The 27,883-nt window shown below is 41.8% G+C and overlaps 1 protein-coding gene across 1 annotated transcript; it reads left to right on the forward strand.

Moving 5' to 3' along the window:
- Positions 1-1,712: 1,712 nt before the first annotated feature.
- LOC120942918 (interferon-induced very large GTPase 1-like) lies at positions 1,713-27,883 on the forward strand. Its single transcript, XM_040355870.1, has 10 exons — positions 1,713-3,851; positions 6,528-6,579; positions 9,168-9,524; positions 9,959-10,327; positions 10,569-10,925; positions 11,185-11,538; positions 12,386-12,867; positions 17,262-17,299; positions 22,080-22,958; positions 24,036-27,883. Exons 1-10 carry the CDS (start codon positions 1,774-1,776, stop codon positions 27,809-27,811), a joined length of 8,742 nt encoding a protein of 2,913 aa, XP_040211804.1. The 5' UTR covers positions 1,713-1,773; the 3' UTR covers positions 27,812-27,883.

The raw sequence follows: 27,883 nt of genomic DNA on the forward strand, positions 1-27,883 counted from the left end.
GCCCCCCACTTTTCCAGTACAGAAAGTGAAGGGATATCTTTCAATGAGAACACAAAAAGAAATAAAGGAGCTATAAGACGTCCTCACCCCAAAAAACCTGCCCGCACCCTGAGGCCGCGTACACACGGTCGGACCAAACCGATGAGAATGGACCGAGGTTCAGTTTCATCGGTCCAAACCGACCGTGTGCATAGCCTATTGGTCTGTTTTCCTTCTTGTCCAAAATTTTAAAACATGCTTCAAAATCGAACCGATGGACCGCTGACCGATTGGGCCAAACCGATGGTTAGTACAGAAAAGCATTGGTTCAAAACCCGCGCATGCTCAGAATCAAGTCGACGCATGCTTGGAAGCATTGAACTTTGTTTTATTCAGCACGTCGTGTGTTTTACGTCACCGCGTTCTGACCCGATTGGTTTTTGGAATGATGGTGTGTACGCACATCAGACCATCTGGCCACTTCATCGGTTTTGAACGACCGTGTGTACGGGGCCTACGAGGCCTGCAATGGGAGGGCCCGTGGAATGCAGAAGCTTTTACAAAGTATGAGCCAGGAAATAATGGACATATCTTGGATTGCTTCAACATGGGTCTGTAATTCACAATATATTCTAGGAGATCTGGAAGAACTATTTACAGGTTGTTGATTCTGAACTCAACAGGTTAATTGAAAGAGTGATTCATTCAATGTGGGAACACAGACTGTTAGGTGTTAATGTCGTCTGTTGTGATGTAAATGAATCTAGTTTGGGTATCTGAAGTATCTTCCATTGTGTGGTGCAAATTGACCCTGTATTGTGTGACGGGCTATTGATGATAAATGTGTATTGCAAGTTAATAGACAGTCTAAAGGTCAGATGTCTGACTTATCAGCTGTAGTTAATTAGCTCATGTAAATTATGTATACTAAAGGAATGTGTATTGTATAGCAGGTGTCTATCTTGAAAGGTCATATCTCGGAGTCACCTTGTCTGGGTAAATGATTAGTTAATTAGCTCATGTAAATTAGATCGAGAGCTGGTGCCAGAAAGTCTACCCAAAAGATGTGTATTGGGCTCCTTGTGTCATGTTGTGGGTGGAGTTGAGTCATTGTTCATTGTTGGTTACTGACTGTATATAAGAGCCTGTTTTTTTCATTAAAGGGTCGATTCGTTTTGAACCTCAAACAGAGCTGTGTCTCGTTACTGGGGGAATTCGTATGGGTCATGTTTGCTGGATTGTGGAGTGTCGATAGCTGTCTTGGGTTCGGAATGGAATAACTTAAATGGCTTTAACCCCTGTCCCATTTGGGGTTCCATTACAAGGCCTATATGTATTTATTTAATACTTACCTATTTTTAAATACCTTCAGTTCTGCCACATGTAGAGTTGCCACCTCAGCTGAAGTCTCACGGCCTGTATTTTTTTCCCCCACAGAAAATTTGGCAACCTTAGTCACATGACACACAGGATCTTCTTCTTCTTTGCCGCTTCTTTAGAGCTAGGAATTCTTCAATGATGCAGAACTCATGATTACATTGGCACTGTTCTCTGTATTATAAGAGGGCACCATTGTGACAACCCCCTTGGGGAGGGTCCTTGATGCTCTGTACTGAAGGTGAGGATTGAATGAAAGTGGTTTGCGTGAATCTTGGTGGCCTTCAACCCAGAAGACCAGGGCTGGATCACAGAATGTGAGTCAGCAGGTCAGTATTATAAGGATATTCAGATCTCAAAGACTGTTTTCATCCTTTCTTATATTTTCTCCCCACAGGTCATCTAAAAACTGGGGAAATGAATAACAGCAAAGTGCAAGTGGCTGTGAGGGTCCGTCCTTTGAATCCGAGGGAGGAAGGACTAAACTCAGAGTGTGTTGTTCAGGTCACTGAGAACCAGATTACCCTTCTGCCACCCATTTCCTGCAAGGAAAAAGCCAGAAAAGAACCTCATATCTTCATATATGACAACTGTTTCTGGACAGAGGATAAATATGATACTGGGCAGGAAGATGTTTTTAAACATCTTGGAGATGGAGCTCTTGAGAACATATGGCTTGGTTACAATGTGTGTATCTTTGCTTATGGCCAAACCGGATCAGGAAAAACATTTTCAATGATGGGAACACATGACCAACCTGGTATTGTGCCAAAAATCTGCTCTGCTTTATTTAATAAAGAGTCCAATGACTTGGAAACCATCAGGATTGAGGCCTCTTATTTTGAGATCTATAATGAGGAGGTGAGAGATCTTCTAAGGTCACAAAACAATCAAACAAAACTAAGAGTTAGAGAAGACCGACTACTCGGTCCATATGTAGAGGAGTTATCTTGTCATGCTGTTCAAAGCTATGAAGAGATTAAATTGCTGTTGGACCAAGGTAACAAACAGAGGGCCATTGCAGAAACCAAGATGAATGAGCAGAGCAGTCGTTCTCATGCCATACTAGCACTGACCGTTACACAAGCATGTCACAAAATGTCACATGATCACAAGTCTGGAGCCTCCAGAGAGTTGGTGAGTAAAGTCAGCCTAGTAGATCTGGCGGGAAGTGAGAGGTCCTACAAATCTGGAGCCCAAGGCAGTCAGCTTAAGGAGAGTTGTAATATCAATAAATCCCTCTTAACTCTCGGCCTAGTCATAAATTCATTGGCTGAAATCTCGGGAAAAAAAAGGAAGAGTCAATACGTGAATTATAGAGACTCTGTGCTCACCTGGCTGCTAAAGAACAATCTTGGAGGAAACAGCAAGACGATTATGTTGGCCACAGTCAGTCCTGCAGCAGATAATTATCAGGAAACGCTCTCCACCCTAAGATACGCAGACAGCGCCAAACGAATAGTCAACCAAGCCGTGGTCAATGAGGATGTGAAATCCAAAGCCATAGAGGAGCTACAAGAGGAAATTAAAAGGCTCAGAGAGCAGCTGACAACAACAGAACACGTCAAAACAGAAGTACAAAAACTGAAGTCACAGTTGGAGGAAAAAGAAAATCTTCTCAGTGATCTGAAAACCTCGTGGGAAGAAAAGCTGAAAAGGACCGAGGTCGCCACTCAGGAATGGAAGAAGAATTTAGAGCACATGGGCGTTATTCTTAAAAAACAGAATGTCACATTTAGTAATGACTGCTATCTTATGCAACGTGGTACATCATTAACTATCCATAATATAAATGATATCATCAAGATTGGCTCTGGATTTTCCCAAGACATCCAGATCTCCGGTCCTGATGTTGAGTGTGAACATTGTGTGATCCGGAAGACAGAAGAAGGAGAGGTTTTTCTAATTGCAGTCAACAATTTAAAAACCCACGTCAATGGCTGCTTATGTAAGACAAAAACCCAGCTGTGGCATGAAGATAAAATACAGATAGGAATAAATGTATTTGAGTTACACCAACCCAGCAGACCAAAGCCAGAATATATGAGGACAAATGTTTCATCTGAAGCTGAGGTTCAAACATATGATGAACTGAATACAGAAAATGGCAGGTCACCCATATTATCTGAAAGCGACGGCTGGAATAGTAACATGATTGAGAATGAGAAATCCAAGACTAAATCTGCATTTTACAAGGCAACCGAAAGTTCTGCACCAACCATTCCAGCCTCTGATGATGACCTTAACTCTTCTGAAAACAAACAAACATCTGATATGTTTACCCAAATCTCTAATGAGCCCAACCGTCAGCCTATTGATATGGAAGTTAATACCACCAAATCCGAATATTTGGAGATAGGTGAAGGCACAGAAGACATCATGGTTCCATGTTCACCGCAGTATGGCGAGACCAGTTCTCAAACTTCAGAAATTTTAGGAAACAGTAATGGCCTGCAGAGCATTCAAGATCTGGAAGATCGTGCTAATTTTCCAAGGTATTTTTTTTTTTTTATAACACATGTACCGTAATAGTAAATTGCAGGTGATATATGACCCATAAAGGCATATATCAGAAATTCTTTTTAATTTGGGCATCCTGTAAATACTGGTGAAAATTCTTACTAAACTAGGCAGCAACCAAGTCAGGTCTTGTAGCTGGGCTGGGTACACATATTGCAAATTTTCCTAAACTCCCGTGTAGTGCCCCCTGGGTCTACTGGGAGCAAATGGGTACCTCCAGAGGCAAAAAGCGAGCTTAAATTCACCCCAGAGCAGAGTCCATGGCTATAATGCGAAGTTAGAACAGAATTTGGGCGCTAGTCACTTTAGGTATTTTTCAATGCTTTAATGAGAACTTGAAAGAAGTAGTAGGAGAAAGGATCAGGGGAGGTTTCAGATACCTTTTAGCAAGTCACTTACAGACTCCTTGAATCCAAAGGGCAAAAACAGCTTTCTTTTAGAAGATCTTGAATACCTGGAGAGGTCTCTCACACAGACCTAGCCACCGGTATGATTTCGGGATAAGCCTCTCTCACAGGACTTAGCAGCCAGTAGACAAGTCTCTCTCACAGACTTAGCAGCCAGTAGCACTCTCGGATAAGTCTCTCTCACAGACTTAGCAGCCAGTAGCACTCTCGGATAAGTCTCTCTCACAGACTTAGCAGCCAGTAGCACTGTCGGATAAGTCTCTCTCACAGGACTTAGCAGCCAGTAGACAAGTCTCTCTCACAGACTTAGCAGCCAGTAGCACTCTCGGATAAGTCTCTCTCACAGACTTAGCAGCCAGGAGCTAGTTACCTTGATTTAGATTTGTAGAACAGCTTCACAGTACCAGAACCTTTAAGTCGACCCGGCAGTACTGTAAGGATAGTTTAGATATAGGTGCGTCCTCCAACCGAGTCACCAGGCCCTCCTGAGAGACCAGCCTTCATCCTGGTTCTCTCCAGCAAGGGTCCGCCCCTGCATCTCCTCAGCTTGGCTTCTTCCAAACAAGGAAGACAGCCTGGGACCACCTCGGAATTAGTAGGCCCCAGACAGGCTTCTGGGCCTACTTGCAAAGCTTGCAGTAACGTAGCCTCAGGCCCGGAGGGCCACAAGGTGAGGAGTGACTAGAGCGCATAGATAGGGGATTCGACATGGCGCTGATAATAGCGATCTGTGTCTATTGAATCTGCGGTTGAATGTGCCTAACCTTACTCTATTAGTCCGAGATTATTCTACATAGAGAGAAAAGATTCTACATAGAGAGAAAAGATTTGACATTATAGAGACAGTGTTGGGGTAGACCATTCCACATGAACAACGAAGATTAGACAAAGCAGCAAAAAACACACAAACATCGAATCTGTCATTGAAGGCTTCAATGTTGAAAGTTCTAAGAAGATTCGACAAGCAGCTAAACTGTAGGACGCCGCGATCGTACATTTCTGGCCAAATGCTCCGCCCATAGGTTATAGAAGAATTCTAATACTGGTTGACTAGTAATAATAATTTATAAATATAATTATTACTAGTGTCATATAACATTAGAATTCTACTATAGCTTGTGGGCGGAACATTAAACCGGAAATGTACGATTGTGGCGTCGTACAGTTTAGCTGCTCTGTCGAATCTTCTTAGAACATTTGAGAGACATTATAAGCCTTCAATGACAGTTCAACCTTAATTCATTCAGATTTTCGGACGAATGCATTTTTTAATGGAACAAAATAAACAAAAACGAATTTCGGGAGTAACTAAGGCTGCATTCACACCTGAGCGACAGCCGCGATCGGCGGTAGTGGCGTATTTTGCCGCTAGTGTGAAACCTTCGATTTATTTTATTTTTTTCTAAGTCTTCCCATTGCTGTCAATGGGAAAACGCCTATGTCGCTTGAAAAAAAGGGTCCGGGACTTTATTTCAGGCGACAGGCGTTCAGCGTCTATGAGATGTAAACCATCTCCATAGACAGCAATGGGAATTCTCCCCTCTAGCGGCAGAAGCGTCCGGCGTCGGGCGTTTTGTCGCTCAGATGTGAATGCAGTCTTAATGAAAAAAAAATTGGGACGAAAACGAAATTCCAAAGCGAAATATTTCAGTGTGCACATGTCTACTTTATATACTGTAGTTTTTTTTTAGATATGTTGATTCACAAGAACGACACACATATCATACATTTTTTTGTTATTTTATGTATTTATTTAGTTTAGGCACAGCAGTGCAACATTTACTTATGTACTTTTCATTAATGATGAGTGCTTATAGTCGGGTAAAAAAAAACCTATAATTTGGCAATTTATCTGATTTGTACAGTTGACCCCCCCATGGGTTATTATGAATGAGAAAACACAATGGGGGTTATTTATGAAAGACAAATCCACTTTGCACTACAAGTGCACTTGGAAGTTCAGTCGCTGTAGATCTGAGAGGAAGCTCTGAAATGAGGGGAAGCTCTGCTGATTTTATAATCCAAAGATGTGCAAGCAAAAATGCTGTTTTTTTTTTTCTTCCTTGCATGTCCACTTTGGAGCTACAGGGACTGCACTTGCAGAGTACTTGTAGTGCAAAGTGGATTTCCCTTTAGTAAATAAACCCCATTGCTCCCTGGCAGGATGTGGAAAGGTCGGGATTGTTGTGATTTATTCTATTTCTGGGAAAGTATTTTCAGTTGCTTTCACTTTCCTTTTCCCAGAATATTAGAGATTTCCAGAGAGAAAAAGGAGCTCCAGAGGACTCTCAGACGGGTACGTTTTATGTTTAAGGGATATTTTTCAACAGATTTAGGGATTTCCAGGGAAGTGACCCCGACACTAGAGAAGAGAACTTAACCACTAACTGTATAGACCCCGACACTTTAACCCCTTCAGATAGAATTGGCAGATCTCCCCATGAACCCTCCCCCACCCTCACTGGACTTACATTCTCACAAAAGTCAGATCATCCCCTGCTTCTGCATCTATATTTTCTGCCAATACTATATATTTTATATCTGTCTGTATAATATTTATTTATTTATATATTCATATTACTTTATTATCCATCCTTCTATCTCCCATCTGATCATGCGTGTGTAAAGGCAGGCGTCCCAATACTTTTGGTAATATGGTGTATATGCAGCTTCCAGAAGGTGGGCTTTAAACTTGGGTGTAACATGTCTGTAAATTGAGTAAAACAAAATTGCAGAATCCTTTCCCTTTGGCATGTCACAGAAAAAAAATGTCCTAAATCTCAGAAGCCAACAATCCCGGGAGATCTGGTCATCTCTCTGTGTATGTTTATAGGGGAGTTCTGGCTGCTGATCTCCTGATCATTCAGCTAATATTTATTGAAGAGCAAAATACCAAAATGTACACTTTGCATTCTATTTATTAGGAACTCCTGTATACCCAGAGGCGTATCTATTAAAAATGGCGCCTATGGCAAGCACTGAATCTGCGCCCCTGTCAAAACATTTTAAACCCATCTTTCAGATAACCATAGCAAAAAAAAACAGCTAACAAAATTAGTGATATTTATCATCCCTTGTGACACCTTGGGTAGTGACCTATCCACTTTATGGAGAAATCTGGGGTTTATTAGACCCCCTGATCCCTCCTCTGACCTCCAAGGCCAGGTAAATGCAAAACCAATACTGGAAGTGATGAAATCTTCCTCACTTAAGGCCTCCGTTTTCACAGAGGAGAGGGAGAAACTGATGTTCCTCCTTCTTCTTTGTGCACTGCCAATCTGACCAGATGGAATGGGAGAGCCTGGAAGAACAGGGCAGGGCTGTGGCTGAACGTAGCAGGGATAGCGCTGCCATTGTCCATTAGCAAAGGTGCTGAAAAGGAGATCCTGCCTATGCTTGGGAGGAGGGAAGAAGAGACCCTTAGACCCTGGTAAGTGCCTTGCTGCCCAGCCACTCAACAGCGCCCCCTTCATATGGCACCCATGGCACTTGCCATGGCTGCCATACCCTAGATCCGCCACTGCCACCAGGGCCGCCATCAGGGGGGTACATGCAGTACACCTGGTTTTCATAAATCAGACAACAATGAATAAAATCACAAAGGTATATATTAGAAGCTTCAGATGATGATCACGTCAAATGCTAGAATGGGAAGAAATGTGATCTCAGTTATTTTACCCGTGGTGTGATTGTTAGTGCCAGATGGTCTGGTTTGATTATTTCTGTATTTGTTGATCTGCTGGGAAATGTATACACAACGGTAGAACAGGAAATTCCCAACATGAATGTGCAGCTGAGAAATCTACAGGAATTGTGTGATGAAATCTTGTTACCATGGCACAGAATCTCAAATAAATATTAGAGAAATGTGGAATCCACTCCATTAAGAATTGAGGGAGGCCAGACTCAGGGAAGTAATGCAATATACAAAGTAATAACTAAATATAAACTATATAACTTTTCTTCCGAAAGATGGTTACAGATATATGTATTAACTTGTCTATTCCCATAGTTAGATAGTCTATAAAAACTCTGATAAGCATAATGATATAAGGTTAGCTATGAAAACAAACACATCTGCTTAGTAAAACAACATCTTCCTAGAAAATAGGAATATGCTAACATCAAACACTAAACAGCAGAATATCAAAAATACTTATCACAATCCTCTAGACATAGTCTCATCGGCTGGGCTCTGGATGGCAAAAGAGGGCCATAGCCATGAGGCTTAGGCCCAAGTCAGGATCCAAAGGAAAAGGGAAAAGGGACTATTTCTCTTTTGTGTTACCTTTTTACTCATACATTCACAGCGACTCGTAACCACCCCCACTTGCCTTCTGTCCAATAAGATATTGACAAGAGGTAGTCCTTTTCAATAGATGATATTACTGTCCGTCTTGCGGCCTCTAGGAGCAGTATTGTAAATGTATCATCTCCAGGAGCTTGTTGATTTTTTGATCTTTGTCATCAATCATCCTGGCAGCCATTGCTCTCTTTGAAGCTTGGTCGGCCTGGAGCCAGACCTCTTGCTATGCAGATTCTGATACGCTACAAAGTTTTGAATGTAACTTGTTACCTTACAACTTGGGGCCATCTGCCTGTATTAACCAGGAAGAGAAATTCCAGAACTATGATATTAATCCAGGTTGCCTTCCAACACTCAGTATGAATATAGTATTCCCAATAAATTGCTCAGTGAATCTACCATAGATCTGTGCTCTCCGATATCACCAGCATGTTGTTTCTAAATAGTTTGATAGAGCTTTACATCTTCCTGAAAAAATAAAATATCCATTGCCACAGCATGTGAATTCCTGTAGGCATCCATGTCTTGTATTAAGGTTGTAGAAGATTTCAAATGTGACCAAAATCTTGATATTACAGGACATGTCCCATCCATCTCCAGATAATGAGATGGAAGAACCCGACATCCCACTATGTGACAAAATCCCTAATGACCCTGTAGTCACATCACAGAATGATACTTGTGAAGAAAATCAAAATGTGAAAACCCAAAATGTTCCACCTCAGCAAAGCAACTCTGACACATGCAAAGCAAGTCCACATGAGAACGTTCTACACCCAGAATGTGACTCCTTCTCAGAGAAATCTCAAGCTGAACCTGACCTTAACACCTCATCAAAGAGAGAACCCCAGCAAAATGACAAGGACCACTGTGACAATGACAGAGAAGTTGACAAAGAGTTGGCTTCAGATGGACCCCTGAGGACTCACAGACAGGTGAGATTTATGTTTTAATGAACTGAATACAAAAAGTCTGGAAGGGATATTTTCCACAAAAAATCCAGGGTGCACCAGTTCTAAGAAAGGAAGAGATAAGAGAAGAATGAGTAGACTGGTTGGAGCCGGCAGAATGGCTGCATTCATTTAGATAATCAAAATGTACAACTGTAGTGAGCAGAAAAGCATCTCAGAATACTCAGCATGCCACACCTTAAGGAGGAGGGGCTACAACAGGTGAAGACCATGTCGGGTTGCTATCAGCCAAGAACAGGAAGAGGAGGCTGCAGTAATTGAGCTTTACATCTTCCTGAAAAATGTAAAATATCCATTGCAACAGCATATTCACATTATATAGGCATCATGTATCCATGTCTTGTATGTTTCTTTAGACTTTAAAAGGTTTATATCTAACCAAAATCTTCATATTACAGGACATGTCCCCGACATCTCCAGGTGATGAGATGGAAGAATACAACATCCCAACATGTGACCAAATTCCTGATGACTTTCCTGATGACTCCGGAGTCACATCACAGCACAACACTTGTGAAGAAAACCAAAATGAGAAATCTGAGGAAGTTCCACATCAACAAAGCAACACTGACAACTACAATACAAGTTCACATGAGAACGTTCTACAGCAAGAATGTGACTCCTCCTCTGAGGAATCTAAAGCTAAACCTGACCTTAACACCTCACCAAAGATAGAACTCCTGCAAAATGACAAGGGCCTCTGTGACAATGACGGAGACGGTGACACCGATATGGCTTCAGGTGGACTCCAGAGAACTCGCAGACAGGTGAGGTTTACGTTTGCATATAAAATGTCTGGATGGATTTTTTCCAGGAAGATCCAACAGATTTAGGTATTTACAGGGAAGTGACCACTGAACAGGGAAGAGAACTTCACTGCCTAAATAGACCTTTAATATTATTGTATATGACTTTAAAAAAAGATAAGATTACTAGTCATCACGTTGTCTGTATGTTTTCTTAATGGTTTTAAAAGGTTTATATTTTATCAAAATCTTCATATTACAGGACACATCCCACCCACATCCAGATGATAAGATGGAAGAACCTCACATCCCACTATGTGACAAAATCCCTGATGATCCCATAGTCACATCACAGAATGACACTTGTGAAGAAAATCAAAATGGGAAAACTCAAAATGTTCCACATCAGCAAATCAACTCTGACACAAGCAAAGGAAGCCCACATGAGAACGTTCTACACCTAGAATGTGACTCCTTCTCAGAGAAATCTCAAGCTGAACCTGACCTTAACACCTCATCAAAGAGAGAACCCTTGCAAAATGAAAAGGGCCTGTGTGACAATGACGGAGACGGTGACACCGATATGGCTTCAGGTGGACTCCAGAAGACTCTCAGACAGGTAAGGTTTATGTTAGCAGTAGAAGTTGAATCTAAAATGTCTGGAGGGATTTTTTGCAGGAAGATCCAACAGATTTAGGTATTTTCAGGGAAGTGACCATTGCACCAGAGAAGAGAGCTTCACCACTGCCTAAATGGACCTTTATTACTATTGTATACATCTTTAAAATAGAAAGACTAGATTACTAATCATCATGTGTCTGTGCGTTTTCTTAATGATTTTAAAAGGTTTATATTTGACAAAAATCTTCATATTACAGGACACATCCCACCCATCTCCACATGTTGAGATTGAAAAACCTAATATCTCTCCAAGTGACAAAATTCCTGATGACTTCCAAGTCACATCACAGCACAAGACTTGTGAAGAAAACCAACATGAGAAAACTGAGGGAGTTCCACCTCAACAAAGCAACTCTGACACAAACATAGCAAGTCCACATGAGAACTTTCTACATCAAGAATGTGAGTTCTCCTCCGAGAAACCTAAAGCTGAACCAGACCTGAACACCTCATCAAAGATAGAAATGCAAAATGACAAGGGCCTCTGTGACAATGACAGAGAAGGTGACAAAGAATTGGCTTCCGATGAACTCCAGAGGACTTGCAGACAGGTAAGGTTTATGTTTTCAGCAGAAGTTGAAAACAAAATGTCTGGAGAGATATTTTCCAGGAAGACCCAACAGATTTAGGTATTTACATGGAAGTGACCACTGAACTAGAGAACTTCTCTGCCTAGATGGACCTTTAGTACTATTGTATACAACCTTTTAAAAAGATTAGATTGCTAGTTATCATAGGGTTCATTTACAAAATTGCAGAGTGTAAAATCTGGTGCAGCTGTGCATGGTAGCCAACTGTCAGGGCTGGGCTCAGCCCTTACTTCTCTGAGCTAGCCGCTCAGCTGTCGGCTAATTGCCAGCTCATATCTCTCCACATTGACTCACCTGTTGATGATCCTGCTCGTCAGTCCTGCCTACTTAAGCCTTCCAGCTCAGTTGCTCTCTACCTTCCTGGTCAACATCGCAGAGACTATCTCCTGCGTTCCTGTTAAAGACTTGCTTGGCTGATGTCCCTTATGGCTCCTGATCCTGCTTGCTGTTCTACACGTTCTTCTCTGGCTCTCTGACATTTGGCTTGGCTGACTACCCGATCCGGTTCCGGAACTCTGGCTATGTTTTGACTGCTCTTACTCTGTTGATCTTTTTATTATTATTGATAAACAAGTGTGATTGTACTTCTGTCTCGGTCTGATTCATGGTTTCTGACACCAACCAGCTTCTAACTTCAGTTTGCTCAAATAAACTTTGACGGAAAAAAAATTGTAAGCCGACTGGTTTCTATGCAGAGCTGGACCTGATTTTGTAAATTGTTTTAGTAAATCTCCACCATGTGTCTATATTTTATTTGTTTATAATGGTTTTAAAGGGTTTATATCTGACCAAAATCATCATATTACAGGACATGTCCCATACTTCTCTAGATGATAAGATGGAAGAATCCAACATCCCACCAGGTGACAAACTTCCTGATGACACATCACAGCACCAAACTTGTGAAGAAAACCAAGATGAGAAAACTGAGGAAGTTCCACATCAACAAAGCAACACTGACACATACAACGCAAGCCCACATGGTAGTGTTCTACATCAAGAAAGCGACGACTCCTCCGAGAAACCTAAAGTTGAACCAGACTTGAACACGTCATCGAAGAAAGACCTCCCACAAAATGACAAGGGCCACTGTGACCTTGATGGTGAAAATGACACAGGGATGTCTTCAGATGACGATTTTGTAGAGTGTTCCTCTGAGTTCACTCTTAATGGAGAGCATACCTCTTGTGAAAGTACTATACAACTACAGAATGCAGCTAAGGATTCAACAGATCATAAAGAACCTGATATTGACCCCAATACTTTATCCTCTGAGACTTCCACTCCCAGGTGAGCAAGTTCAAGATTATAAACTGGTTATTATGTGTTAAACCTGAATTCCAGACACAGATAAATATGAAATACATATGTTGGAGCTGATTTACTTGCCAAAAGATTTGCATGCCTGTCCATCTAGGCCTGTTGCTTTCCACTTTTTTCTCTGCTTAATCGATTTATGGTCTCTTCTTTCTTGATTGAAATTACCATGTCCTGTGCCATTAGTATGTAGCATTTACCCAAGAATGAGCCGCTGGTGTTTGGGTCCCCTGACACCGAATCACATTGACATTGACCCTTTCAGCAATTCCACCCCCGCCCCCCACCACACCAACCAGAGGGATTGTGGTGAGAAAGATAGAAGGACACTGCATTACCGGAATACCAGTGGTATATAGCAGAGGAGATTAGAGTCAACTGATGTGCCTGATTTTATATCTCAGAGGTGAGAGTTCTGGGAGACCGGTGTAGGATTTACACTATGGTTCAATACTCCAATTGAGGACATACTATGGATGGGTATTACATTACTTCATAGTCTTTGGCAGTATCCGAGGATTAAATTCCCTTACTGTTCGTCCAATGAAAAGAATTCATGGACAGCCGCACACCAAAATAAACCTAAAAAGGTAGCCTTTTATGGTGTAAAAAGGATAACAAGCTCTACAAAACACAGCACAGCAAGCAGTGGGGTAAAGAAGCTGACGCAGTTCGTCCATTGTATGGGACTCTTCCAGAATACATCTACCCATCGATTGTCATTGAAATATTGAACTATTTTTGCACCTTTACACATTGTTATTGCGTATGGCACGTTTTTGCACATTTGCACATATCTATATTTGTTGGTTCCTTTTACCATATCTATCATGTTCACTTTGATTTTCATTGGTTATTTGTGACTTAGTTGGTGTCACATTGCACTATATTACACTTTGTGATACATTTGCCTATATGTCTCAGTGTAATTCTCCCTGCTTGCCCTGTGTTATTCTGTCCTGGCTAACAGGTTATTGACGTGCTAATGTCCCCTCACTATTTCTAAAGGTTAATTGATCAATTGTGTTGTGTGAAGGAGATCTGTGTTTAAGTGGCTTGTGTTAATTATTCTGATTGCTTCATTGTGGTAATTATCTCTCTATATGCGGGGTCGAGCGGTCTAGTTAATGTATTTAGTACAACTAGTACTCAGCGTCCTTGATGTCATTGTCTAAAGAAAATGTGTTTTCAGCATCGGCCCCGTCGTGTCTACCTAATCATCTGTATGGAAGCCCCAGTGTGAGGGGGCGGAGATTTGTCATTGTAACAGTTTTGGAAATGACATATAAGCTGTGTGATATAACATTAAAGTCTGTCTTGTTCTAGCAGTAAGCCTGGACTAATGTGTGGCTTAATGGGCGATCTCAGGAATATTCCTCCTCGTGGAATATTGGGGTGATGTTCTTATGGAAGAAGGGAATCTTTGACGGGGATATCATACCGATACCGTCACAATTGGTTTGTAGCAGTGGGATTTTCCCTTCTATTACCCTTCACACCCGGATTCCAAGCAGACACTGGAAGAACTACTGGAAGTTCGTGGAAGGATTGCTAGCAACAAAACCAAGCGGGTCATCATAGCAGAATCAATGGAGATAGACCAGGAGGACGGGATTGCAGCAACGCCAGCAGTACAAGAGATGGAGACACCAGTGATTCAGGAGGAGGAATCGCCAGCCAACAAGCTAATGAGAGAGAAGCTAGCATGGTTCGGCCCGAACCCAACGACTGATGTGGTGCTGAAAGTGATGGACCTGTTAGCAAAGGCAGAACTACAGAAGGCTAAACAAATAAGAGACGCAGAACTACAGGAGGCTAAACAAATAAGAGACGCAGAGCTACAGAAGGATAAACAAATAAGAGACGCAGAGCTACAGTTAAAACTGGCAGCAGTCCAACAAGCAGCCGCACATTCTCCAAACAGTGAGTACAGCACAGCAGACACAAGGAAGATTCCGTTTAGCGCTTTTAAAGCTTTTGATGAAAAGGACTGTGAAATTGATAACTACCTGGCAGATTTTGAGCGACAATGTAACCTGCACCGAATAGCTAGAGGAGAGTGGGTTGCAATATTGTCAGGCAAACTGTCAGGCAAAGCTTCTGATGCTTTCCGGACCGTGCCAGATCAGGATATCCATAGCTACGCCAGGGTTAAAGAAGCGCTCCTGGCTCGTTATGCAGTAACCCCAGAGTCCCACCGACAGAAGTTCAGGGACTCACGCAAAACCACGAAAGACTCTTACGCGGAATGGGCATGCCAGTTGTCCCTGTTGGCCTCTAACTGGGTTAACAGCAGCCAGGCCACCACCGCAGAGGACATTTTGCAACTAATGCTCCTGGAGCAATTTTACAATCACATCCAGACGGACGTCAAAGATTGGGTGAGAGATCGCAGGCCCATGACTCTACCAGAGGCCGCAAAGTTGGCGGATGAATATGCGGATACTCGCAAGACAAACCAGGTCACATCACGGGTACAACCTCCACGACCAACGGTGCCCTCACACCCACCAGCCGCTAGATACCAACCTCCTAACAGACCGGTGACATCTAGCCCTCGCTATCCACGCCAGGAGGACAACGAACAACGCTGCTTCCGGTGCAAACAGCTGGGTCACTTCAAGCAGAATTGCCCCATGAACAACAACACCAGGTCAAATTGGTCTCAACCGGGGTACCGCCCACCAGCAGCAGCCCATTGTGTAGACTCGGCTTGGGATCTCCAGGAGCTGGGTCCGGAAGAACCATTGGACACCATTTACGAAGTCCTCACGGTACAATCTGGTATTACGGACAACAGGGAACACCATTGTCAGCTGGTCATGGGCGACAGCCATGAGCCGGAGGGGCCCTGGAGGGAGCTGGGCAGAAAGAGGCACCGCCGGCTACCCCCCAAGAAGAAGAGGTCCTGGAAGCCGTATAACAAGCTGACCTGGGAGGAGAAGAAGCGACTGGAGGAGAGGGAGTCGCAGCGGGCGTCCCAGATGCGGGCCGAGATGTTCGCCAAGGGCCCACCGGTGGCCCCTTACACCACCACCCAGTTCCTGATGATGAAGGACCACGTGGAGAGCCTGCAGAACATGAGCAAGCAGGAGCTGATCCGTGAGTACATAGAGCTGGAGGAGTGCCTAAGCCGCATGGAGGAGGAGAACAACCACCTGAGGTCACAGCAGGCTGACCCCCCCAGGCTCCATGAACTGGAGATGGAGCTGGAGAAGCTCAAAGAGGAGAACTGGCGGCTGCGGAGGGAGCAGAGGGTGGCTGACCCTATGGGGCCCTGATTCCTCCCCCCCCCCGAACTCTGAGCACCGGTGCTACAGCATTTCAACAAATATAACTTTTTATTTTTATGAATCCCCTGTGATTGTCACTTCAGAGCCATAACCTGCCCCTCCCATAGCGGGACACCTAGATGGCGGCGCACAGACCCATTCGCCGTCTTCACACTGACTTCTGGTGACTCTGCAGATCGCACAAAGACTTGGGGACTGAACGGCGTGTGATCTGACGACCCGGTGGCATACCTGAGTCTGAAGCAGTTGCCAAGGGAGGTCAGTCACGCCAAACGGAGTTAACCTCGGACTAAAAGCTCTGAACCCGTCAACCCTACTGGACCAGGGAAGGTCCAACCGGGTTTTCCGGAGCAGGGAGAAAAAGGGGGGCCATTGTGATACATTTGCCTATATGTCTCAGTGTAATTCTCCCTGCTTGCCCTGTGTTATTCTGTCCTGGCTAACAGGTTATTGACGTGCTAATGTCCCCTCACTATTTCTAAAGGTTAATTGATCTATTGTGTTGTGTGAAGGAGATCTGTGTTTAAGTGGCTTGTGTTAATTATTCTGATTGCTTCATTGTGGTAATTATCTCTCTATATGCGGGGTCGAGCGGTCTAGTTAATGTATTTAGTACAACTAGTACTCAGCGTCCTTGATGTCATTGTCTAAAGAAAATGTGTTTTCAGCATCGGCCCCGTCGTGTCTACCTAATCATCTGTATGGAAGCCCCAGTGTGAGGGGGCGGAGATTTGTCATTGTAACAGTTTTGGAAATGACATATAAGCTGTGTGATATAACATTAAAGTCTGTCTTGTTCTAGCAGTAAGCCTGGACTGATGTGTGGCTTAATGGGCGATCTCAGGAATATTCCTCCTAGTGGAATATTGGGGTGATGTTCTTATTGAAGAAGGAATCTTTGACGGGGATATCATACCGATACCGTCACACACTTTATTCTGAGCTATCGGCTGGATTCACCTTTTTCAGCAGGACATTGCTTCCTTTCATAGCACTTTATATTTATTGTTCGTTAGCGCAAGATCACTTTTTTATTCTTATCGTAATTAAATACTTCGTCTTTTTCTTTTCCAGTGTTTTTTCAGAGGAATCAAGAAAAGAAAATCAAAATGGTGAGTTATAAATAAATATGAAATCAACTACAAAATACAGAATAGTTGATGAAAAATAAAAATATGGTATTAATTATGAATCTAATTATTAAAGTAAAAAAAATACCAGTTAACTTAAAAAAAACAATTATTCAAGCCCTAAAGACTCTATAAAAAAAATGGAAAGGATGTAAACTCCAAATATAAGAAAACAATTTATCTGCCCCCCCCCCCCCCCCCCGCAAGTAAACATCAACATGTGCTAGCATGCATTGCATGTTACTAGCATACTAGCACGTTATAAAAGATTACCTTAAAACAAAGGCCTTTTATCTTCACCCAGTCTTCCTTCTGGGTTTGTGGGCTCCAACCACTTGAATGGTTGAGCTACGATGTTCCTCCCGCGCATTGCACATGGGAGTCACAGTCTTGGCACAACACTCTCAATGGACAGCATACTCGAGTATGTCATCCATTCAGAGCGCAATGCGCACGTGCCAGTGACATCACCAGGTGCAAAGCATGCGCATATCTCATAAGTGCTGCACGTTTAGGAGATATTCATTTAACCTACAGGTAAGCTTTATTATAAGTTTACCTCTAGGTAATAGTGACAAAGTGGTTTTTACTACCACTTCAAGCGTTGCTTTGTAAAATTCAAAGAAGTTTGATGCCTAACCCAACCCCCATTAAAATCCAAGAGAATTAAATCTTAAAAACACACACAGACCCATCTAGCTGTCTGTTGTGTTTTTGGCCGATTTTTGAAAGGGGATCTGTGTGCTCTGTTTCTTTTTTTGCAGCCAACAATGTACTGTAATGTCTTTTGCTGGTAGTTAGAAATTGTATAATTTTTCGTCGTAGATGTCAATTTTGCTGTAGCACATCTTACAGCAAAAACAAAAAAAAAATGCGTAGAGTCCTCCCCAAATACATATTAAACCTTACCAGTCTAGTATGGATTCCGATGTGGTACTCCATGCAAAAAAAATGTGTGCGGTTCCCCAGGAAATCAATACAAGGCCCTTAATAAAAACATGCAGCCTGGCTGGCCAGGAAAGGGGGTAAGAGAATGTATTCTCCCCCCTAACCATGCCAGGCCACATGCCCTCAATATGGGGGGGCAAAGTAAAGCATGTGGGCAGGGCCAGGAGGTTGATACCTAAGTTAAAGGAATGACACCAAAAATCTAGGAAAAGGTTGAGCAGTAATTATCTTGAAGCATTGTATGTAGAACAGATGACAAGGCAAACAGCAATCTATACTACTACTATGGCTGTGGCAACTGTGGCAGAACATTTGAGGTAACAGTTCCAGGCACGCTTGTATTACCTAAACTCAGTAGCACTGACGGTAATGCTGGTGGTACATGGTATCTCTTCAGCACTATACAATATTAAACAGGCATAGACTACATTACCGGGACAGCACCTGTAAGAAAGGTGGATGACTGGCAAGGTGGTAACACAGGTGGGTCTTGAAGAAGCTGAAAAGTCCTATGCAGTAAGTCTGGAGGCCGGTGCTTAGAATGCTCCAGGTTCCGAGTCTATAGAAGAAATAATGTCCCATTATCCATGGGATAAACAATGCCCCTGCATTTGTGTTGGAGGGAGGAGGAATGCTCTAACATTGCTTCCCATGTGATGAAGCATGCCCCAGAGGAAGGAGGAATGCCCTAACATTGCTTCCCATGGGATGAAGAATGCCCCAGAAACAGTATCTGTTGCAGGAAAACTCTGCATTCACTGTGTCTGTGGGAGGGGGAATGCCCTGGTCTTGGTATCTATGAAGAAAGAATGCCTTGGCATCCCTGTCAGTGTTAGGAATATTTGGTGCATATGGGAGAAAGTCTTCCCTGGCATTAATGTCTATGTCAGGAAGGACACCCCATCATCTCTGGTCTGTGTGGAAAGAATGCAACAATGTTTGTGTTAGTGGTTGGAAAAATGTGTTATTTGGTGTTAATGGACAAAAAAAAATGCTCCATTGTTGATGGTCAGTGGGACGAAGAATGCCCTGCATTTGTGTCTGAAGAAAGACTGACCCTCAGGGGCATCGCTGTCTGAGAAATGTTGCCTTGCCATCAGTATCTGTGGGAAGAAAACGATCCCAATATTGTTCAATTGGATTAGGAATGCCCCTGCATTTGTATATGAGAGAGAAAAAATACCCATTATTGGTGGTCAGTGGCCGATGAATGCCCTGGTATTGGTATATGTGGGTGGACGAATGACCCAATGATGATGTCCTGGTTAACTGTATCCATGGAGGAAAAATACCCTGGCATCAGTGTCTGTGGGAATAAGAATGCTCTGGTGCTGGTGCCTTTGGGGGGAAAGAATGCTCAATGTCTATGGGAGAAAGAATGCCCTGGCTTTAGTGTCCATGGCAGGAAAACTGCCCTGCCCTGCGTGGTCAGTGTAAGAACAGTGTTGTGGGTCAGTGGGATGAAGAGTGCTCTATCAATTGTGTCAGAAGACGAAGAATACTCTAATATTATGGTGTTCAAAATTACCCAGAGTCACTGCTTGTGGGAGGAAGAATGTTCTGGCTTCGATGTCTGTGGGAGGAAGTATGCCCTGAAGTTGGCATCTATGGAACAATTTTCATTACTAATTCCATTTCTTTAAGGCAATTTTTGGCCTTCTAACAGATTTGCTCAGTCATTCTTCATCCCATTGACCTGCAAGACTGGTGCATTGTTCTTACACTGACCATAAAGGAAGATAATTTTTCCTGACATGGACACTGTTCCCAGGGCATTCTTTCTCCCACAAACACAGACACTGGGGAATGGTATCCATGGGAGAAAGAACAACTCGGCATTGGTGTCCTTGGGAGAAAGAATGTCTAGGTGTTGGTGTCAATGGGGAACCCTTTCTTAGCTTGGGCAACTTACCAGTGTGGGAGCTCCATGTATACATTGCTGCAGCTAATACTGATGATTTAGCGTGTCAGACCTACAGTTGTGTTCAAAACTATTCAACCCCCCAATGCTGTAAAGGGTTTTAGGGAATTTAGTGTACATTTGTAATTGTATTCAGAATGAAATCCTACAAGGACTTCTTAAAGAACCATATGCAACTAAAATGACATCAATTGGTTTTGTAATACAGTAGTAAATGTTTATTTTGTGAATTCTTCATTTACACGATTATTCAACCCCTTAAAGACTACCACTCTGAAGAACAGAGGTTCATTGAAGTGTATTCAATCAGGTATTAAAAACACCTGTGGATGTCAGGGAGCAGCAATAAAGCCTAATAAGCACCAATTAGGCAGCTTTAACATGACTGTGATACTCAGCTCCTTCTAGACATTTACTGGTGTGGTTAAAAACATGGTGAAGTCAAGAGAATGGTCCGGGAAGACAAGAGAAGAGGTGATTACTCTTCACAGGAAGGGCAATGGCTATAAGAAGATTGCAAAGATGTTAAACATACCAAGAGACACCATAGGAAGCATCATTCGCAAATTCAAGGCAAAGGGCACTGTTGAAACACTACCTGGTCGTGGCAGAAAGAAGATGCTGACTTCGGCTGCTGTGCGCTACCTGAAGAGTAGAGTGGAGAAAAGTCCCCTTGTGACTGCTGAGGAACTGAGAAAAGATTTGTCAGATGTGGGTACTGAAGTTTCTGCTCAGACAATACGGCGCACACTGCGTAATGAAGGCCTCCATGCCAGAACTCCCAGGCGCACCCCCTTGCTGTCTCCAAAGAATAAGAAGAGTCGACTGCAAGATGCCAAAAGTCATGTGGACAAACCACAGAAGTTTTGGGATTGTGTTCTGTGGCCTGATGAAACTGTTTGGGCCCATGGATCAACGCTATGTTTGGAGGAGGAAGAACAAGGCCTATGATGAAAAGAACACCTTGCCTACTGTGAAGCATGGCAGGGGTTCAATCATGCTTTGGGGCTGTTTTGCTTCTGCAGGTACAGGGAAGCTTCAGCGTGTGCAAGGTACCATGAATTCTCTTCAGTACCAGGAGATATTGGATGACAATGTGATGCAGTCCGTCACAAACCTGAGGCTTGGGAGACGTTGGACCTTTCAACAGGACAATGATCCCAAGCATACCTCCAAGTCCACTAGAGCATGGTTGCAGATTAAAGGCTGGAACATTTTGGAGTGGCCATCGCAGTCACCAGACTTAAATCCGATTGAGAACCTCTGGTGGGACTTAAAGAAAGCAGTTGCAGTGCGCAAGCCTAAGAATGTGACTGAACTGGAGGCTTTTGCCCATGACGAATGGGCGAAGATACCCGTAGATCGCTGCAAGACACTTGTGTCAAGCTATGCTTCACGTTTAAAAGCTGTTATAACTGTAAAAGGATGTTGTACTAAGTACTAAGATTGAATGTCACTTGGGGGTTGAATAAAACTGATAATGATGTGAGCACAGAAAAGACATTTGTGGTTATTTCATTATAAATGTTATGTTATATTTGTCTGACCTACACGTGCCTCTTTGATTTAATTGTAAGCAGGATGACTGAATGATCAAAATCAATGTCAAACTGGCAAAAACAATCAATTTCAGTGGGGGTTGAATAATTTTGAATACAACTGTATGTGACATAGTTACAGGAGATCACTCTGTTTGACAGTGTTGGCACAGGTCTCCTCAATTAACTGAAATACAGCACAGGTCTCTTAGATCCAGAGTTGTAATGAAATCCTGAGACACTCATTTATTTTTTATTGATTACATTTAATAAATACCAACATACAACTCATAATAATGTGTACAAATGTGTTTCTGGTGTTACTTTTATTTATGATAATTACATCTATTTCCAGAAAAAGAAAATATGTTCAAGGAGCTGCTGGAGAAGATGAAGATTGACACTAAACAAACCTCAAAACTGACTCTACAGAAAGTTCTTGAAATTGGTCCAGAAAGTTTAATGACAGACGACCCTTCTGATGATGATAATGCATTATGGTATTTTGTAAGAAGGTTGATGTCACTAAATGGGGATGCCAGAAATATAAATAAGCTTTTTATGAAATCAGAGGAGAGCGGGGGTAATAAGGATGATAGTTTTATATTCTTTGATGAAAGCGACTCACAGAATTTTATCCACCCTCTTGATGTGGTTTCTGCTGCCTTTCATTGCTCAGACCATTTCTTGCAGCAAGAAATGATATCAAAAATGTCAATGTGTCAGTTTGCAGTCCCTCTAATGCTGCCTGATGCTGATGGCCCAGAATGCACCTTCATGTTGTGGGCGATGAGGGGCATAGTAAAGAAATGGAGACCTAAGTCATTGGCAGACAGCAAAGGAGTTATGGAGGACAGCTTGGTCAACGTCCAAATGCCAACGATCTCATTTGTAAGACTGGGGAATTGTAGGCTATCAAAGTCAAAAATTCTAAATCAGCTTTTGGGCACAACACAACACCAACATGAACATTTTATCCACAGGTATATGGAAGGTGGAAATGCCGCAAGGAAAATATCAGATGGGTTGGTAGAAATTTCCTGGTATTTTCCTGGTGGTAAAGGTAAATTTCCAGAGCCCGTGGCTTTTACCAATCTACGAGGAAACCTGGAGTCTAACCTGAAGCAATTTAACTTTCTGACAGAAATCTCATCAGTCATTGTGATTCTTACAGAAGGCATCAGTAAGGACCAGTATGAACTGTTAATGAAGTATAACAGCCGCAATACAAAATATCTCTTGATAATTATGAAAAAGAAAATGTAGCGCCCAAAAAAATATAATAAAGACCCCTAAAAAAGGGTGAAATCGATGTGTACTCAGAAGGTAAGTGGCCCAAAGTTCAAGCCTAATACCACATAATACACAATAGTGAAATTGTGGAATTAATTAACTGATACAAATCCGTGCTGTGAAAATCAGCAAGTAGGTATACATATGTGGAATACCTGTTGTGTAATCACATGTATGCAAACAAATGTGTAATATATACAGCAATGTGATAAAAAACAAAAACTGGATGTTTGATACTAAAACGATGCAGAGTCAGTTGTAAAAACAATCTTCAAATAGCAACGTTCCACTATTCCACTATTAATCAGGTGTGCCTCAAAGGCCTCAACCCAATCGTGCAAATACACAAAGTCTGCTGGGAAACGTGGGTTCTAAGTAGTACATATAAACTTCCAGTGTTGGGTGGAGCAGGTGTCTTCAATGTTAGAACTCTTCAGTGTCGGACAAATAAATGGATAAATAAACGGGTGGGTACCCTTACCAGAGTTGGTGGACCCTCTCAACCACCATACGGTGGGAGGGTCATCAAGGCTTGTATAGACCGATTGTCTGGGTCCAGGGGTCCTCACTCCGCGTGTCCAATCCAGAAATGGTTACTGAAGCACTTGTTCTTTCAAATTGGATAGCTGGGATCGATTGATCGATAATGGCTCAAAAACACCCAAAGTAGTAAGAGAAAAAATAGAGGTGCTCCTCATAGTGTAAAAACATTTAATAAAAGCGTTGCAAATATACACTCGTGGCAAAAATTGCAATAAATATAAAATATGAAAAAACTTCAAATGACCACACATGAGAAAAGTCACTCTGCTAACAGTCAAAAATGAAAAAAATAGCAAAAAGTATAAGTACAGCAGCAAACTCCCACCTTGGATAAAGGTGTAGGGAGTGTACCAGCAAAGTTTGAGAATGCAATGGGGATGCAAATGGAGTAATCACCCGACCGGTTTCGTCGCTAACGGACTTCGACTGGGGTATTTACACCCAATATTTGGTTTGCGCAATATTGTATATACACATCTCTTGATAATTAGCCCAGAGAACACCAGGATGAAGGAGGACACACAAAAAAGACTAAAGCTTTTGGCACCTGTGCTAAATTTTACTCAAGACAGTATTTCAATGATTCCAAGAAATACAAATGAGACAACAGCTGGTTCAAAGCTTTATTTATCACTTCTATCATTGGTTCAAAACAATATCAAAACTCTCAGTCTAGAAACAATATCTAAACAAGCCTCCAGACACGGGATCCGAATAGATGAGGACTTTGAGGAATGTCAGAAAGCAAAATTGGCAGCAAAAGAAATAACAGAGGAAATCGAAGATGTTGAGAAATACAAGAAAGAAACAATGAAATTACAAGCCGGACCCCTGAAAGAAATGGCCAAATTAGAAAAGGAGATGTGCCAAATGAAAGGACAAGGGAATAGTAATGGGGAGAAATACAAATCTGAACTCAGAAAAAAATGTAACTCAATAAGACAAAGCCAATGGGAATGTGACATTCCAACTGGAATATCAAAATTTGTAAATGCGATCACGTCAACAAATACATCAGAAAAGTTCTATTTTTTACAGTGGTTAAAATTTCATCTTGATGTTGAGGCAAGAAAATGTCTTTACCCTTTACAAGCTCAATATAAAGAAACATGTAATTTGCCTGACAAGCAGAAAGAGCTTGCCAAGTTGGATCAGAAGATATCTGATAGTTCGCTGGGTATTGAGCACTTTCTGAGAGAAGTGGGTCAGTTCTATGAAGCCTGGCATTATATGGGAAAAAAGGAGAAATCAACAACCATAAACTTTGAATCTCTTCCAAAGATAGCTGCAGATCTTCTGTTGGATGGGTTTCCGCTGGAGCTTATAGATGGAGATGCGTCCAGAATTCCCTTGCAATGGGTAAGAGATGTGCTGTGTGAGTTGAACAAGAAAATCAAAAGACAAAGCAGACTGAGAGTAATAACAGTTCTTGGGGTGCAGAGTACAGGGAAATCCACCCTTCTGAACACCATGTTTGGGTTGCAGTTCCCGGTGGCCAGCGGGCGATGTACACGAGGAGCCTTCATGACTCTTCTGAAAGTGAAGGAAAATTTCCAGGATGATTTGAGCTGTGAGTTCATTTTGGTGATAGACACTGAAGGACTGAAAGCTCCAGAATTGGATTCTCTTGATGGCAGCTATGAACATGATAATGAATTGGCGACATTAGTGATTGGATTGAGTGACATCACTTTATTTAACATGTCCATGGAAAATACAACAGAAATGAAAGATATTTTACAAATTGTCATCCATGCTTTTCTTAGGATGAAAGAAATTGGGAAAAAACCCAGCTGCCAATTTGTACATCAGAATGTAAGTGACGTATCGGCTCCACTAATGAACATGAGGGGGAGGAAGAAGCTGATGGACCAGTTGGATGAAATGACCAGAACTGTGGCAGTTATGGAGAAAAAGACTCAGTTTAAATATTTCTCTGATATCATGGAGTATGACCTAGAACATGACAATTGTTACATTGCTGGTCTGTGGCATGGGGTCCCACCAATGGCTTCCGTCAGCAGTGCGTACAGTGAAAATGTCAATGAACTCAAACAAAATCTACTAAAGATCATGAAACACAGACGTAATAAGACACAAAACATTAATGAATTCTTTATATGGGTATCTGGCTTATGGAGTGCAGTAAAACATGAAAACTTCATATTTAGTTTCAAAAACAGCTTGATAGCAAAAGCCTACAACCAGTTATCTATAAAATATTCTGAACATGAATGGAAATTCAAGAAACTGATGCATGAATGGTTCACTAAATCTGAGACACTGATCAAGAATCAGTCTGATGAAACGCTGGAGGCCAAAGCCAATGAGTGTCATAAGGAAGCAGAAATTATTCTCACAAGTGAGGAGAAAAAGATTTTAGCTTGGTTGGGAGAGTATTTCAGTAAAGAGACAGATGGTGCCCAACTAATAAAATACAAAACAGACTTCGAAATCAGTGCTCAGAGCTTGAGAAAAAGTCTTGAAACATCTTCAATCAACAAACTTAATGAAACTATTCAGATCCAAAAAGAGCAACTCAGGATAGATCATTTATATGATCAACAAATTGAAAAAATTGAAAAAAAGGTCTCAAACTTTATAGAAGAGTGTAGAAAGAAAAAACAAGAGCTGAGTGATAATGAACTGGAGAAGGAACTTGAAAAAATCTGGGAGGATGAAACCAAAGATCTAGATGTAAGTCATCGGCCAGAGCGTGACATTGAAGGAGAGATGTTACTGGTGCTCACCAAGGACATGAAAGAGAAAGGTTCTGCTGTTAATGCAAAATTACAGCAGACAAAGCATTTTCCCAAACCCAAGGAACAGCAGAAACAAATAAAAATCTCATTTTTTCAGGCTATTTGGAATTATACAATGGGGAGACAGAAAAAAGAATTCCAATATGAGGATTTTTTACAGAGTGTGTTGAATAAATGCATTAATGATTTAGGAAAACAAATACAAAAAGGTTCTGACTACGATGACACATACTGCAGGGAAATATTGAAGATAATTGATGAAAACTGTAAACATTCTGATGCAAAGAATTATTTTTCAGCTGACCTTGAATTCGATTTGAAGTTGACCATTTTGGGACACGTTCTTGTTGATTTTCAGAAGATGCATTTGACATTTTTACAGAATAATGACCCCCATGCTAAGCTCAATTCCCTGAAGCCACTATACTTTGATACATTCAAAAATGTTTTTCAGAAAAAAAATGAGAGCAAGAGCCTCACTGAACGAGTCTGTAAAGATGTTTTTAAACCATCACTAGCTGATCATATTAACAGAAAACTGGGAATAGAAGTGGTAGATGACATCGCAAATAGCAAAGGTTCTGAAAAATATAGCTCTCGAATGTTTTTCCAGTTCACTGTTCTAGAGAACCTTCTGGAGGAAGACAATTTCGAAAACTATGTGGAATACTCAAGTGACTATAAAAACTTTGTAAAATCCTGGATAACTAACTATATTGTAAAGGAATATAAAAATATCAGTACTTTACAAGAGAGAATTCTGTCTGATATCATGGGACGGGTCAGATCTAGTCTCACAAATCCCCCAACTTTAAACCTTCGAGGGGTTTCAGAATTTTTGCCCCATCTGTGTGAGAAATTGAACAGTGATCTGGTGTTACCACAGAAGACAATGAAGGCAATCATTTTTGAAAATTCGGCAACTATTGAGGATTTTATTGATTATATGAAGAACAGCCTGACTGATACAGAAGAAGAGATCCGAGCTGAACTTAAATCTCTGAGTACAGAGGATGTTCTTTCCAGACTTGTAGTGAAGCCTCAGGATGAACTGTTCAAGAAGGTGTTTGGGTGCGGGAAGCAATGTCCTTTCTGCAAAGTCCCCTGTGAGGCTGGAGGGACGGATCATAAAGAGCACTTTGCGTCTGTACATCGCCCAAAAGGACTAGGAACTTACAGAAGCACTAGAACAGAAGTTCTTTTTCATGATATTTGTACTACCTCTGTGGTTGGCAATGCACGTTTTAAGAATGAGCTCACAGAATGGAAAAGTCATCCCTACAAGGATTATAGAGATGTCTACCCAGACTGGAAAATTCAACCAGATGAGAGTATTGAAGCTTCTGACTACTGGAAATTCATTCTCAAACAGTACAATAAGCAGTTTGCAGAAGAGTATAAAGCTAAACCAGCAAACTATCCTGAGGAGTGGAACAGTCTGACCAGAGAGATGGCAAAGAAAAGTCTCCAGAAAACATTCAATATGTAACAAGACAATGAATAAATGTCTCTCATCTAATGTATGTGCAATGTCCCTGTTATAAAGAAAGCCAGAAAGATA

The sequence above is a fragment of the Rana temporaria genome, chromosome 6 (genome assembly GCF_905171775.1).
Source record: "Rana temporaria chromosome 6, aRanTem1.1, whole genome shotgun sequence".
Taxonomy (NCBI): Eukaryota; Metazoa; Chordata; class Amphibia; order Anura; family Ranidae; genus Rana; species Rana temporaria.

Excerpts from the sequence above, each read along its gene's own strand:
- LOC120942918 (XM_040355870.1), top strand. The coding sequence starts at position 1,774 with ATGAATAACAGCAAAGTGCAAGTGGCTGTGAGGGTCCGTCCTTTGAAT. Across the intron at positions 10,328-10,568 it reads TCCAGAGAACTCGCAGACAG|GACACATCCCACCCACATCC; the intron begins GTGAGGTTTACG and ends TTCATATTACAG. Across the intron at positions 17,300-22,079 it reads AAGAAAAGAAAATCAAAATG|AAAAAGAAAATATGTTCAAG; the intron begins GTGAGTTATAAA and ends ATCTATTTCCAG.